Source organism: Hirundo rustica, chromosome 17 (assembly GCF_015227805.2).
Source record: "Hirundo rustica isolate bHirRus1 chromosome 17, bHirRus1.pri.v3, whole genome shotgun sequence".
NCBI classification, from domain to species: domain Eukaryota; kingdom Metazoa; phylum Chordata; class Aves; order Passeriformes; family Hirundinidae; genus Hirundo; species Hirundo rustica.
This window is the reverse complement of record NC_053466.1, coordinates 13,732,119-13,747,878: the sequence shown is the minus strand read 5'-3', so window position 1 is coordinate 13,747,878 and position 15,760 is coordinate 13,732,119. Positions and strand designations below refer to the sequence as shown.

The window sequence follows — 15,760 nt, the reverse complement described above, 5'->3', positions numbered from 1 at the left end:
TTGCTCTGACTTTTTGAGGAGCTTCTCTGATGCACCTTATGGGGTGAGACCAGATCCATTGGGTAGAACTGACTGACACTTACAGAGTGTGTCCAGAGAAGGCAACAGTGCTAGGGAAAGGGCTGGAGCCCCAGGAGAGGCTGAGGGAGCTGGGAAAGGGCTGAGCCTGGAGAAAAGGAGGCTCAGGGGGAACCTTGTGTCTCTGCACAGCTCCCTGACAGGAGGGGACAGCCGGGGGGGGTCGGGCTCTGCTCCCGGGGAACAGGGACAGGAGGAGAGGGAACGGCCTCAGGTTGTACCAGGGGAGGTACATGTTGGATATTAGGGAATATTTCTTCATGGAAAGGTTTGTCCAGCTCTTACACAGGCTGCTCAGGGCAGTGGTTGAGTCCCCATCCCTGGAGCTGTTCAAAAAATGTGTACATGTAGCATGTGGGGACATGGCTTAGTGGTGGCCCTGGCAGTTCTGGGCTAATGATGTGACCTGATGATATTAGAGGGATTTTCCCACCTTACTAATTCTGTGATTTTAAACTTGAAGTTCCTGAAGAACCTTTTCCTGCCATTCACCTCTGGCTCAACCACCCCCTAACACATCATCCCCCACTGCCCTCCCTAGCACCCATAGGCCTCGATGAGTAAATTCTCCATGAACCTGGACACCTTGAAGAAGCATTTCAGGTGAAAAGCACCAACCTCTCATGAGGCATACTCATCTGTCAGGGGTCTTTAAGCAATTTCTGTTGATAGAGCCCAGTTGGGAGAGGGTGCAATTGCTGCGAGTCATGGTGACAGGTACAACCTGCTGTGACCCTCTAAAGGTGCTGCAGAGGGGAGATGCTCTGTGATTTGTGATTTCCTCGCAACTCCACCTTGTGGTTCCTGTGTGAGCTTCATGATCCAAGGCAGGAATTCTCCTTCCCCAGATGCTCCTTCCAGCTCAGCAACCCTACCCCCAGGGAGCCAATGGCCACGTGGCCTTGCGCATTAGCCTGGCCTGTCATCTCATTGATTCCCTCCTGGCTAATCCTGGCTGAGCCGGGCTGGGGTGAGCAGGGCTCAGCTGCTCTCCATGGCTGCATCCACCCCGCTGCCCCCCAGCCTGCGCCGGGGCTTGGTAGCCTTTAGTGGCTCCCTCTTCATCAACAACAAGACGTGGGATAGCGGCACTGCTCACGCCTACCAGCCAGGTAGGGGCAGAAGGGCTCTGCGGAGGGGACTTGGGAACAGGGGCTGTCCACCACCGTGGCCCTGCTCAGCACATCACCAAAGCACCTGGGTCCCTCTGAGGCAGCAGCACCCAAAGGGTCCCTGAACCCACCCACCACGGAGGGGAGGAAAGTAAGAGCATTTGCTGCAATCAGCTGCGTGTGGGATCCAGGGTCTGTTGCTCCCTTTCACAAAGCTGTGGGGGGCGGGGCGGGGGGGGGCGGTGTCCCTCTGGACACGGCAACCCTGGCACTGGTGAGCAGCCTGCCCATCCCTGCCTGTCCTGCCTAGCTCACGAGGTGCTGTCCAGCCTGCCGCTCCAGGTGATGCTCTACTTCAATGTCTACTACTTCCCGGTCTGGTGCCTGGCTGAGGGAATTATGCTGCACCTGAAGGTACCATCCCATGGGTCACGTAGGGGTGGGGTGAGCTGCTCCTGCTAAGTCTCCCTGGGCTTGGGTGGGGAAAAAAGTGGGCAGGGGACAGAGAAGCCTCTTTGGAATTAATGGATCCCCAAAATGCCCTGACCCCCATGAGAAAAGATTGCTCATCTCTGTCTGCTAGAGATGGAAATCATGAACTTTCCAGGCAGGAATGGTTAAAATGGGAGGGAAGAGTAGGCAGAGCTGGGCACCAGGATGGTGAGAGCTGGCAGAGCATGGAGAGAAGGTATGGGGAGGAGGGCACAGGGAGCTGGGCATGGAGAGCAGGGAATGGTGCACAGGGAAAAGAAACCTGGACATGGACAGCTGGACTTGGACAAAGCTGTGCCTCCATTACAGTACCACCTGCTGCCTTGGCACTACCAGTTCCTGCTGGTCACAGCCTTCCTCATCCTCTCACTGGCTGAGGGATCCCGCCTCTACCTGGGCTACCTGGGGAACCTCCAGGAGAAGGTAAGCACTGCCTGCCCAGGCCACAAAGCCCCCTGTGCTCAGTAAGGATCAGCCCAACTGCGGGAGCTGGATGTCCCCTCACTCAGGACCCAAGTGCTCATCACTGTCCTTTCTCAGGAGTTCTACCTGGAGCTGTCCCAGAAAAGAATTGTGGGTGCAGGCATGACCTGGAGAGAGGGAATGAAGGGGACCCACTTGCCCTCCTGCTGTATCTCTCCTGTGTAACCCTTCAGCAGTGGGAGGTTTGACAGCATCTGACCACAGCTCCATGTGGCAGGGACATCCCCAGGTCCCAAGGCTGATGCAGGAAGTTCCAGGGGCATAGAGGGTCCCCCCAACCCACCACTACCTCCGTGCCCTATCTCAGCAGGTTCTGATCCTGCAGGTGCCTGAGCTGGCTGGGTTCCTGCTTCTCTCCTTCCTGATCCAGCTGCCCCTTCTGCTCTTCCTGCTGACGGACAGCCAGGTCATCCACCTGCCGCTGGAGGTACCCATGCACAGCTTGTTCCTGGCCTTCCTCCTCCTCGAGATCGTGGCTGCCTTCCTGGCACTGAGGACCATGACCAAGCAGCTGGCGGCACAGTTCTACCTGCGGCAGTTCCAGGAGGGTGGGAGGGGCCGGCTGGAGCCAGGGGGCACAGGCAGCTGAGATGGGGTGATGCTACAGGACCCCTCCGCCCCACACAGCTAGTCCTGGCAGGGAGCATTAAACAGTGCCCAAACCCACATTGTTTCTGAGCTTTGTGGAGGAGCCCTCAGAGAAGCACCCAGCCCAGCTGATCCCTGTCTTGTACCAGCCAACAGAGCCTGGGAAAAGTGGGAGTGAGGTGTCAGTGCCTCTGAAAGGTTCCAGCTCACCCCAGGGCTGTGCCTGTCCTTGCTGAGCATCAGCCCTGGCAGGAGGCAGGAACCAGGGTTCAGGAGCCACTGCACACCCCTAGGAAATACCAGCCCAAGGCTGGAACCTTAAGCTTGGCTCCTAAACCTTCCCTGAGCTTCCCAGGGAGCTTCTGAGAATCCAGGTGGCCCAAATGAAGCCATGCCAGCTGGAAGGGTGCTGCGAGGTGCAAGAGCAGCACTCCACAACCTTACAGTGCCTCCAGGGCTAGAGACAGAGCAGAGCCTCCTCCTGCTTCCAGAACAGCTTTATTCCATTGCATTCCTGCTTTTCAAGGGAAATCAAGGCCCATAGTCACTGGAATGTGGAGAAATGCAAAATGCTTTAAGCCTCTTGTGCCAAGCAGGACCAGCTGGTCCTGAGCATGCTCTGGGTTCTGGGGCAGCGCTGTGAGCAGCTCTGCTCCAGCACTACCTGTCAGTGCTGGGAGCTGCCCCTGGGATGGCTTTGTGCTCCAGGAGCCAAGAGCTGCTGCTGCTGCCAGTGCTTCTCCAGGAAAGGCAGACCCTAACCCTACATGGGCCAGGACTGGCTCACCTCCACTTGGGCTGCAGCTGTGTCGCCATCATATCTACCTGGAGATGGCTCTGGAGGGAAGGGTGTTTGTGGCAGAGCATTCCTGATGTCCCTAAGCTGTGGCCTCAGGCTTACCTTTAGGGGGTCTTGCCTGCAAAATGAACAGGCACATCAGTATACAATAGGCATGGAGGCAGCCCAGCTGGCCCTCGGCTACTCTGTTTTGTTCCCTGCAACCAGATTCACTCTCCAGGACCCCCACTCCACCCAGGATTCAAGATCAGGTATTAGGAAAGTTTCCCCCCTCACAGGATGGTGCAGCTTTGGGACAGTGCACCAGAAGATGGGGGCTCTCAGTCTTCAGAGGCTCCAAAGACTTGGCCAGACAAAGCTGGAGATGACCTGAGGTAGGGCTGCCAGCTCTCCTGGTCTGTAGGGGCCTCCCTGTGACTCCCTGATTCACCAGGTCAGTGAATTCCCACAATGGAATCATGCTTGGCACATAAACCTGTCAATGAATCACAGAACAGGATGTGCCCTGAAGAGCTGACCTGTCTGCATGGAGTCCCAACAGATTCCACGTGGAGGAGGGTGAAAAAGCATAGAGCCAAAGTCAGTTCTCCAGGTAAGGTCCCCATGGTGACCCATTGATGTTTTGACAGTAGCTGAGGTCATGGTGCTGGTCCCTGACTCCTGACACCCTCTCCCAGTTCAGACTGGCAACCAAGCCCAAAAGTTAAAGACTTAAGAGCTTCTCCACGAGGTTTTTTCCTGATCTTGGGAACTGAGTTTTAACCAAAGGGCAGAAAATCATTAAATCCAAAAAGATTCATTTCCAAACCTCCTCTCTCCCATGTGGCCCTATCCTTACCTCCTCAAACTTCCCCTTCCAATAAAGGTCAGCCTTTTCATCCAGGTAGAGCAGAACCAGGTCACAGATCATCGTAGCCTGGAGACAGACAAACATTGAAGATGGGAAACTTCCCACAGGAATGCCTGCCTTCCATCCTGGCTCCCGCTGAGCCCTGCAGCCAGCTGTGGGCATTTGCTAGGGCAGTGAACCAGCCCTGCCTCCAGCCAGCTCCAGTGGCTCCTCTCTAACCCAACCCAGTCCCAGGAGCTGCACAGGAGGTCAGGATCCCCAGGCTGCAATGGATGGACAGGGAGGGCTGTTCCAGCACCCTCACAGTCACATATGGACTGGGATGAGCATGTCAGGGAGGAAAGGGGGGCAGGTGGGGGACCTCCCTTCTGCTGGAAGGGAAGAGCCACAGAAGGCTCTATGAGGGGCTGCCCCACCATAGGGACAGGACACTGGGTCTCTTCAATCAGAGGAGAAGCAGAGAGGAGCTGCCCTCTTCTGCCAGCAGCATCCCAGTGATGTTCTGTCCCAGGGTCCACACAAAAACCTGACCTCCATGAGACATGACCCTGACAGGACTCACGATCCCAATCCAGTGATGCCATTACTAATGGTCACAGGGAGACCAGAGCTGACACCCTGCCAGACCATCTTGCCTCTGTGCTGGCTGGCACTAAGGAAGCCTTGTGCCCAGGCAGGCAGGGAAACAACTGAGAAGTGGCAAATCTCAAGGCATGGATTGAAGGAAAAGAGTGCATATGGAGTACTCACGGCACCAAAGAAGGCGATGCTGGTGCCAAAGCTCACAGCAGTAGGAACAATGCTGAACTTCCCAGCCTGGTGAGAAACAGTGGAGGAGTGAGAAGGTTGTGGGCTGAGCCTTGCAGGGCAGCATGCTCAAAGTCAAGAGGTGCTGAAAGGATCCAGGGATATTTCCCCAAGCCCATTTGTCGGAACTGCTATTGTGCTGACTCCAACCCCCTTTGGCTGTCAAAGACGGGACTGAGGTGCCTGATGACTGGGAAGAAGCAGAGGTTACTGTGACCCACCTGCTTCTGCAGGCACAGCAGGAACCTCCCTCTTGCTGTAGCTGCCGCCCATGGAACCACATCCCAGTAAACACAACCCTGATGTGATGTGTCCCTCCCTTGACAAATGAGTCTGGTGGTTTCTCTTCCGGCTGTTACCTCCTGCTCCACAGCTCCTGGACCTGCTCTCTAAGCCTAGAAGTGGTACTCACTGTCCTGCACTGTGTGCTTCACCTTCTTCATGTGCAAAGGGCACTGCTGAGCACAAATGACTAGCTGTGGACATCTCCCAGCACAGGTTCCCTCTTTGGAAAGATAAGCACTGAGTTTGTGAGTGATACTGCACAGAGTAGCATAAAAAATAATGGAAACATGGAATAGTTTGGGTTGGAAGAGACCTTAAAGCTCATCTCATTCCACTTTCTGCCATGGCAGGGACACCTTCCACTATCCCAGACTGCTCCAAGCCCCAGTGTCCAACCTGGCCTTGGACACTGCCAGGGATCCAGGGGCAGCCACAGCTGCTCTGGGCACCCTGTGCCAGGCCCTGCCCACCCTGCCAGGGAACAATTCCTGCCCAATCTCCCATCTAGCCCTGCCCTCTGGCAGTGGGAAGCCATTCCCTGTGTCCTGTCCCTCCAGCCCTTGTCCCAAGTCTCTCTCCAGCTCTCCTGGAGCCCGTTTTGGCTCTGGAAGTGGCTCTGAGCTCTCCCTGGAGCATCCTCTTCTCCAGGTGAGCACCCCCAGCTCTCCCAGCCTGGCTCCAGAGCAGAGGGGCTCCAGCCCTTGGAGCATCTCTGGTGCCTCCTCTGGGCTCACTCTAGCAGCTCCAAATCATTCTGGTGTTGGGGACACCAGAGCTGGAGGTAGCACTTCACCTGAGCAAGGCAGAGACGCAGAATCCCCCTTTACCTCCTGCCCACAACGCTGGGGATGAGCCCAGGACACAGGGTGTTTCTGTGCTCTCAGTGCACATGGCTGGGGCATGTCCAGCCTTGATCACACCACAACTTTTCCCTCTGAGAGTACTTTTGATCAAGAAGGGATTAATTGTTCAGTAGAGTTCAGGCTGATCTTTGTCAGGGTGCTCCCATCATAAGACCCTCAGAGAGGGACATTCACAAGCCCAGACCAGCTCACCTTGCCTACTGAACACTTCACAGCCTCCATGTCAGACCCTCAGAGAGGGAAATCTCCCTCCTTAGGGCGTTACCAAAAGGTTTTTCTTCAAATGGAGAGACCGTTTTCTCCTGCTCTGCTTACAAAACTCTGGAAAGAGGCAAAGAGCTCCCCCGGGTGTGGAGAAGTGATGGTAGCAGAAATCACGGGGTGGAGTGGGAGCAGTGGTGCAAGGAGTCAGCCCTGGGGCTGAGGAGCTCACGCTACCTGGCCGTGCACGGAGAGGTCGAAGCGGATCCCATAGAGCTTCAGCAGGTTCCTGTAGAGCTGCCGCTGCGAGCCCCAGTAGTAGGAGGCAGTTCTGTGGGAGACGTTGGGCATGGCTCAGAAAGGCAGGGAGGGGAGGAAGGCATACCCAGTGCCATGGGGAGGGCAGCAGGGAGGGGAGGAAGGCATACCCAATGCCATGGGGAGGGCAGCAGGGAGGGGAGGAAGGCATACCCAGTGCCATGGGGAGGGCAGCAGGGAGGGGAGGAAGGCACACCCAATGCCATGGGGAGGGCAGGTGCCAGTGCCAAAGGAGTGCTGGGCCTGTGGGCTCCTGGGTGTCCTCCAGGCTGGGAACTGGGCATACACGTGCAGCAATGACTCACTGGCACCAACAGTCGGGCATCAGCATCCAGTCTGTGTCACTGGGAGTATGGAGCTCTCAGTGTGCCCAGTTCAGGTGGGGACAGTCACAGGTCCCTGCCCTCAGGCAGGTAATGCCCTGCTCAGCTCCAAACACAACAGAGCTAGCTACAAAGTGTGGGAACTGCCACGGCATCCCCGTACTCACAGGCCCTGCCCTGAGCTACCATTCCCCGTTGCCTTGGAATCACTGAATCTTTGGAAAAGCCTTCTAAGATCATTAAGTCCAATTAACCCAGCATTAATCCACAGCCCCAGGTGCCACATTTACACAGCTCTTAAATCCCTCCAGGAATGGGGACTCCACCACTGCCCTGGGCAGCTGCACCAGGGCTGGACAAACCTTTCAGTGAAAAGATTTTTTCTAACATCCAATCTAAACACTCCCTTAGGGCAACCTCAGGCCGTTCCCTCCAATAAGGCTCCCTCTGCCCGGGGAGGTGGTGGAGACACCATCCCTGGATGTGTTTAAAAAAAGACTGAATGTGGCACTTGATGCCATGGTTTAGTTAGGGTGTTAGGGCTTGGGTTGGACTCTATGATCTTGAAGGTCTCTTCCAACCTAGTGGTTCTGTGATTCTGTTGTTTCCTGGGAGCAGAGCCTGACCCCCCCCGGCTGCCCTCACCTTTCAGGGAGTTGTGCAGAGCCAGAAGGTCCCTCCTGAGCATCTTTTTCTCCAGGCTGAGCACCCCCAGCTGCTCCTGGGACTCCAGCCCCTTCCCCAGCTCTGTTCCCTTCCCTGGACATGCTCCAGCCCCTCCAGGTCTCTCCTGTCATGAGAGGCCCAGATCTGCCAGGACTGGAGGCACCCCTGCAGGGCCAGCAGAGGGGACAGGCACTGTCCCCTGTGCTGCCACATCAGGGCTGGCACAGATCAGGTGCCCTTGGCCTTCTTGCTCACCTGGGCTCATGTTCACCTTCAGGTCCTTTTCTGCCTGCAGCTTTCCAGCCACTCTGCTCCAGCCTGGAACATTCCATGGCATTGTTCTGACCCCAAGAGAGGACCTGGCACTTTACCTTGTTGAACCTTACACTACTGGCCTTGGCCCATGGATCCAGCCTGTCCAGAGCTTCCTGCCCTCCAGCTGATCCACATTCCCACCCAGCTTAGTGTTGTTTGTGAACTGAAGCAAAATTCCTGTCACTGCTGCTCCTTTCAGAGCATCCATCAGAACTGAAATCTCAAACAACTGCCATGTGCTGATCCCACAGGCCTGTGTGGCCACTGTCCCAGCATCCTCACCTGAAATTGTACTTCCTGTCCTGCAGGCTGAAGGAATACCGTGGCTGGCACTGGGAAGTGGAGTGGTCCAGGTCGCAGTTCCACTCAATAAGAACTCTAATGCTTCCCCCCTGCAAAACACATTTCATTCCAGGATAAGCATGGGATCAGATTGGCTGAGTCATTAACGGTTCAGACATTCCCAGAGTGAATATTCCCTTAGCATTTCAGGTCAGTCCCCTGCTTCTTGCTCACATCCTTTGGGAATTTTGAGTCATCTACCATAGTTATAAAAAAACAAGTACCAGGAGTGCGAGGTCTCCAAAGTTCTCTCCAGCTGCCTCCACCATGTCACGGACACGGAACACAGGACAGGAGGGGTTGAACACTGGATCATATGTGCAGCTCTTGAAATAGCTGGGGTCAGTGGTTTTTAAAGTGTTGCACCTGAGACAGGAGAGAGGTAAGGCAGGGGTGTGGGAAGTCATGGAGCCCGGCTGTGGGACTGCAAAGGGGACTCTCTCATTGGTCCACCGGTGCTCCTGCATCAGTGGGGGGACAGTCAATGCCTTGCCTAAAGCCTCAGACGGAGAGAGTGGAGAAAAACCAACCCAGAGGAATCTCACATGGAGTTATCCCCTATAGTATGTGCCATGGCCTTCCCTTCTGCCTCTTTGTGCTCCTTTGTTTCTTCCCAGCACCCAGCTCCAGTCACTGCTAGGGACAGCTCATGCCACGTCTCCTGCCACAGTAAGGCAGCACAGTGTGCAAAATCCACTTTGCAAAGACTAAAAAACAAAAATATTAGTTTCTCTTCCAAATGAGAGCTTGGGAATGGCTGATCTTGTTTGGCTCTCCGCAGTGCTCTATGTGGGCAGATGGACACCAGTCCCTGTCTCTGAGGTGTCCTCATCCCACCGCTCTTAGAGCTGCACACCCAGCACAGCTGAGGTGACCTGTATTCACCACAACACCTGTCCTGCCCTAAGTGCCCCAGAGCCACCTGCCCCAGAGCCACTGGGTCCATGAGTCCTTTAGCTCCTCAGCCCCACTGACCGGCTCAGTGCCAAGGCTGGACCAGGCTGCATGCTCAGCCCAGCTGGGAAGTACTGTACTTACTTGGAGAAGTTAAATTTGGTGAAGTGGACAGTATTTTTTATAAAAAGAGTGAAATTCTCCACCTCAGCCAGAAGAGATTTCCTAGGAAAAAAAAAACCAACACCAACAAAGTCAAGACTTGCACAGTGGCCCAGCCCCCATTTCACGACTCTGCAGTCTCTCCTGAAACCCTAGCATTTTGGCTACAATGGATAGGTGCAAGAAATGCTCTTGGGTGAAGTATTCTGAGTTTAACTGACCAGAAGGTCAATGTCAGAGGTCTCCCAGAGCCTGGCTGCCCCTTGGACAAGTGTGGTCAGACCCCTGGTAACACACAGGGAGAGAGCCAAAGCTCCCAATATCTGCTGTCTCCTCATGTGTGATTACCTGTGCAGGGTACCATTCTCCACAGGGCACCAACCATAGATCTCACAGGTGGAGTGGGTGGCATTGAACATCAAACATTTCCCAGTTTTTATCCCTAGAAACAAGACAATATAAGGCAGGATGAGAGAGTTGGGGTTGATCACCTGGAAAAGACTTTTGAGAGAACTTAAAACCCCTTCCAGCGCCTAAAGGGGCTCCAAGAGAGCTGGAGAGGGACATGGGACAAGGGCCTGGAGAGACAGGACAGGGGGGAATGGCTTCCCAGCAGCAGAGTCGGGTTTACGTGGGATATTGGGAAGGAATTCTTGGCTATGAGGGTGATGATGCCCTGGCACAGGGTGCCCAGAGCAGCTGTGGCTGCCTCTGGATCCCTGGCAGTGCCCAAGGCCAGGTTGGACACTGGGGCTTGGAGCAACCTGGGATAGTGGAAGGTGTCCTTGCCCATGGCAGAAAGTGGAATGAGATGAGCTTTAAGTTCCTTTTTCACCCATTCTAGGATTTCGTTTCTTTAGCAAAACACCCAGTACCGTTGCCATGAACCACAGGGTTTCCCATGGGACAATCTGCATCTTCTGTGCACATCCCGTCGAGGACAGAGGGGCTCTGGGAGGGACAGAGAGAAGTGCTGTCACTGCGCTGTGCAGCTGCCTGAGGCCCTGCTGTCACTCCCCACCATTGCTGCACTGCTGCTCCTACTTCTCCCAGTGCTTCCCAAACAGTTAGAGATGAACATTCACCAGTCTCTAGCCAGTCAGAGAGGCAGGTCCAAGAGGCAATCCCTCCTCTCCAGACCACTTGCATCCTGCTGCTCAGTGGCAGAGAGCTACCTCAGTCCTTTCAGATGGAACTGGGAACCAGCACAGAGGGGTTCAGGAGGACCCTAATGACTGAGCCCATTAAGCACCTTGTGAAGTACCATGATGAATTCCCTGGGGGAGAGCTCAGTAGACCCTAAATCCAGCATAACACAAGTTTTACAAGAGAAACCTTCACCCTTACTCTGGACCTACCTGATTGCCAGGAGCTGTAAAAAACTTATTCAAACACAGAGGGATGATGGTTGTTGGGGAAACACCACCAACACTTCCCCCAGCTACCCCAGGCCATGACAGAAGTCACCAGCTCATCAGAAACCCACCTCCCCAAGAGGCCCAAATGCAGGAGAGAATCCTCAGTTATGGAGTCAGAAGTGGGGGTCTGTTCAGGCCTTCCCTGGGCTGCCCCAGGACAGCCTCAGCCCCTCATTCAGGTGTAAAACCCACCAACATGATCTGAGTGGAGGAGCATCTTTGGGATGGGTGGGGTCTGCCTAGAGGTCTGGAGTCATTACAGGATGCAGGAGAAATCTGGGGATTGCACAAGGTGTTTAGGGAATGGGTTATCTAGGGGAGGAAGAGAATGTATGAGAAGGAGGAAACTTGGTAGCCTGAAAAGGAACACAAACACTGAAACATAAAGGCATAAAAGGATGCAAAGACTTAAGTGCATGTACAACTGCTGAAACAGCTTGGCTCTCACTTGGTGCTGCCTCTGGCCACAGAGACACTCATCTGCCAGCACCAAATACTCTGATTATCAAGAATATTAAGATAGGTCAAACTCCCTGCAAAGCCAAAAGCTGCCACTGCTAAATATTCAAAGCTTTCCAAATATGAATGTCATCTACAGCCCCAGTGCCAGAAACTGAGGAACTCTTGGAGACCAGCAGAGGGTGTAGGCTGGGACAAGCACCCACACACCCCCCAGCTCTGGAACTGAATGAAATCCTCAGGTCTGTGTGTCCTTGGCTTGCACACTGCAAACCCAGAATCTAGAGGTGCCCCTGGCTGCCCGTGAGAACCCTGAAATGCCCTACAGCACTTGTGTTCCCCCTGTTGGGACTTTAGGAGTTCTCAGCATTTTAGAGATGGATCATTGGTGCCATTCTCCCTGACCCAGACCAGCGTTTCTGCTCCCCTGCAGCACTTGGCCACAGCAGGAGCTGAAGGAACCATTAGGACAATTGGTGCTTGGCTTAGGTACAAAGTGCCAGCAATGGTACAGCTTAAAGGACATTTGCTCCCATCTGCTGAGCTGGGTCCAGCCTGGGAGAGCTCAGCAGAGGAGCTGGCCTGACTCCAGCCTTAAAGGGAAGATTTCTTCCAGAGAACATACACCATTAAGTGTTGGCTGGCTGGCAAACCATCTAGACCTTGTGCTCTGGTCCTCCCAAAAATAGGACACTAAGATGGACATCAGTCCTGCAGCAGGGAGTTACCAAGGAAGCATGACACAGGTATCCATGCAGTATGTATCAAGGCACCCCCTTGTTCAAGAGCGGCAGAAAGCCTGGAATGGTCATACAGTGCCACTACACAAAGAGCTCAGAGCTGGAGAGGCCCTATGTGCCCTGTACGGGCCACCACAAGCAGTTCTGATTGAGCATGTGGATACACATCTTGGCTTCCGCAGGTATGACAGAGCAAGTGGAGATGTGCTGGGGAGTGCTATGAAGCAGTGAGAATGAGGGGAATTGGGTTTCATAGGAGTATAAATCCATTTTTCATTTTATCTGGTCTTCTACTGGGTTCCACTGAGCAGCAGGACCACTGGCTCCATCCCACCCCCGTGTGGCTGGGCTGGGGCAGGTCCATTCACTCACCTCAGGGCAGGTGCCTTGGGCTTGCTGGATTGTGGCAATGAAATTGGTCACCAGGAAAAGCACATTTTCTCCCTGGGAAGCAAAAAGGTGCTGTCAACAGGGGGCTGACACCAGGATGGGTCCAAGGGGACACCCTGTGACACCATGGGCTGAACAGGCATTAATGGCCTTGCCAGGGCTTTGGGAGGCCAGAGGTAGCCGCGGCATCCCCTCGTCAAGATGACTCGCCGTATGTGTGACCTCCCTGCCCCCGCCCGGAGCGCGGCCGTACCTGCGGGGGCCAGGTGAGATCCGCAGCGTCCCAGAGCCGTCGGCCCGCGGCCTCGGCGGCCACCGCCCCCTTCACCTTGGTGACCACGGCGACACGCGGGGCCACGTCCCGCTCCTGGTACCCCTTCCGCAGCAGCAGCACCCACCTGCGGAGGGGCGGGGGGGGCTCTGAGGGACCTCCGGCCGGGCCCGAGGGCTGGGGCTACGTCCCTACCCCCGCAAGGACCGGCCACCCCGAGGGCAGGGTCCCTACCCCCGCAGGGACCGGCCACCCCGAGGGCAGGGTCCCTACCCCCGCAGGGACCGGCCACCCCGAGGGCAGGGTCCCTACCCCAGCAGGTAGCCGAGCGCGCTCAGCTGCAGCAGGCGGTGCAGCAGCCCCACCCGCCGGTTCCGTGTCAGCGAGAACTTGGCGGTCTTGTAGTCGAGCAGGGACCCGCAGGTTGAGCCCAGCATGGCGGAACCAGGGCGAAGGGCGGGAACAGGGAGGGTAGCGGTACTAAGGGGAAACAGGGGCACGGTGCGGATAGCGGCACCGGGAGGGAAGGGCGAGCACGGTAGGAAAGGCGGGCAGGGGAGGGAAAGGCGGGCAGGGGAGGGAGAGGCGGGCACGGCGTGGACAGCGGCACAGGGAGGGAAAGGCGGCACCGCGAGGGAAAGGCGGCACCGTGAGGGAAAGGCGGCCCCGGCACTGCCCGGCCCCGGCCCCGCCCCTCCCCGTTGCCGTGGCAGCCGCGGGTCCCTCGCGCCGCCTCGGGGCCGCAGCCCCGACGCCGTGGCGGCTGTGGGGCCTGCCAAAAGCCGGGTGAGCCTCTGCCGCCCCCGGCCACGGGCCCTCCCTACAAGGAGAATCACAGAATGGTTTGGGTTGGAGGAGACCTTAAAGCTCATCCTGTTCCACCGGTGCTCTGCCCGGGCAGGGACACTTCCCACTGTCCCAGGCTGCTCCAACCCCAGTGTCCAACCTGGCCTTGGGCGCTGCCAGGGATCCAGGGGCAGCCACAGCTGCTCTGGGCACCCTGTGCCAGGCCCTGCCCACCCGGCCAGGGAACAATTCCTGCCCAATCTCCCATCCAGCCCTGCCCTCTGGCACTGGAAGCTATTCCCTGTGTCCTGTCCCTCCAGCCCTTGTACCCAGTCCCTCTGCAGCTCTCTTGGAGCCCCTTTAGGCACTGGAAGGGGCTCTGAGCTCTCCCCAAAGCCTTCTCCAGGTGAACACTCCCAGCTCTAACAGTCTGTGCTATACCAGCACAGACACCCTCGACCAAAGGATGGGCAATTTGTCTTCCCCACTAACGAAAATTATGCCACTCCTCTGGATGTTGGAGCAACCCAAGTTTTACATCTAAGACATGTCAAGCACCCTTTCCAGCCTGCCCTGCTGGAAGTTCGGGGATCTACCAGAGCCCAGGGTTCACCACATGAGATGTGATGTTGGCCAGCAGTGGGGATTTGCCAGCAGACTGCTTTGAAGTGCTCAGGAACCAGACTCATCTCCTTCCCTGCATGCAGGTGGGACAGTGGGATACGTAAATGGGTCAGTACTCCTCTTCCCCGCTGGGCTGAGAATTTTTCCTTTGTGTCATCTCCCCTGGAGTACTCCCCATATTTAAATTTATCTTTTAAGGAAAAAAAACCATAAGCCTTCTGTTTTAAATTAATATTTTAAAATTAATTTTTTAGGAAGAAATTATAAACCTTCTGTACGTTCATGTCAGGTAGGCCCACCTGAATCTACTTTCAGCAGGCACAGCATCTTAGAAATGTGCAGTTTGTATCATAAAAGAGTACAGTCTTTCTTACTAATTTCTGCTGGTAAACATTTTTGTTAAGTTTATTTTGTCTGGAATAGTTCTCTGAGATCCTTTCCAGTTAATTTTCTCATCTCTGATATTTGTGGATGGAGAAAATAGTTTGATTTTGCAGTATCTTTTGTATAATCACAAGGTCATGGCCACGCTTCTGTTTAACTGTAAATATTTTTGAAACTAGAATTGCCACTGACAGAGAGGAGGATACTTGAGGCAATACAGGCTTAAATGTTGAATTTAGGATTCAGAGCACCTGTGAGTAAACTAAAGGGGCACTCATTCCAGGTGCAGTCATAGGCTGCAGGCAGAAGTGATGCCTAGGGAGGTACATTGTCAGGCACAGTGGGCCACAACATTTTCCTCTGCATCGTGAATAGTGACAGCAGAAGTATTTTTCATCATTTTAGTGGAAAGATAAATTAATCCTTTAAAAACATAATGAAATATCTTTAACTGTATTCAGTGTTTGCTTTCCTGGCAAAGCTTGAAATGATTTTTCAAGGGGAATCTTGTACTTATGTACACCCATGTCAGCCTGTGTCTGGGGACTCTCTTTGCTGGTGACTGGCTATTTCTTTTCTTGTTGGTCTTAGCCTTGTTACTGCTCTTTTCTTTTGGCTCTTGACTTTAAGCAGCTATTATTTAATCACACATCCCTGCATTCACAGCGCACCTGTGATGCTCCCCGGGCCTTCATCTGCACTGGTGTCACCAGGCTCACTTGTGCTTGGCTCAAGCTCCCGTCCTTTCCTCTGAACTCTCCACTTGTGCACATGTTTCTTGTGACATCATCACTCATCCCTGACTTTCCAGTCTTTAGGTTCCTTTTTGCACCTTCCTGGCACAGGCTTCACCTTCTCCATCTACAGCTGTCCTTGGGCATCCCCATCCATGCATATCTCCAGGATGAAGATTCACAGATCTCCCTACTCCTGGTCTCACCCTGCAGATGTGCTCCAAATCCCTCTGTTTCCAGCACTGCTTTGATGGGTACAGACTCAGAAAGGAGATACTGATTTTTTTCTCCGCCATGCCACATCCCATGCTGTGTGCCAGGTCTATGTCCTCCCTGGGTGGTGCCCTTCATAAAAAAGTCAACATCTACTCCATCC

At 54.8% G+C, this 15,760-nt stretch overlaps 2 protein-coding genes across 6 annotated transcripts in view; one reads left to right on the top strand and one right to left on the bottom strand.

The window, feature by feature from the left end:
* The window catches only part of P2RX6 (purinergic receptor P2X 6), a 30,994-nt gene extending 17,539 nt beyond the window's left edge, over nt 1-13,455 (bottom strand). For 2 of the 5 annotated variants that reach the window (XM_058422819.1, XM_040080834.2), the window contains exons 1-11: nt 13,169-13,455; nt 12,839-12,983; nt 12,568-12,639; nt 10,454-10,529; nt 9,927-10,020; nt 9,561-9,641; nt 8,747-8,888; nt 8,463-8,572; nt 6,796-6,889; nt 5,153-5,218; nt 4,391-4,468 (exon numbers count right to left, since the gene is read on the bottom strand). In XM_058422819.1, the coding sequence (XP_058278802.1) occupies nt 4,391-4,468; nt 5,153-5,218; nt 6,796-6,889; nt 8,463-8,572; nt 8,747-8,888; nt 9,561-9,641; nt 9,927-10,020; nt 10,454-10,529; nt 12,568-12,639; nt 12,839-12,983; nt 13,169-13,293 (1,083 nt within the window). In that variant the 5' untranslated portion in view covers nt 13,294-13,455. The other 3 variants (XM_040080832.2, XM_040080833.2, XM_040080831.2) reach the window with 3 other exon arrangements.
* On the top strand, nt 246-2,754 carry LOC120760426 (transmembrane protein 17B-like). Its single transcript, XM_058422813.1, has 4 exons — nt 246-1,190; nt 1,501-1,604; nt 1,992-2,105; nt 2,491-2,754. The coding sequence occupies exons 1-4, from the start codon at nt 1,073-1,075 to the stop codon at nt 2,752-2,754; spliced, it is 600 nt and encodes a 199-aa protein (XP_058278796.1). The 5' UTR covers nt 246-1,072.
* Nucleotides 13,456-15,760: the final 2,305 nt, after the last annotated feature.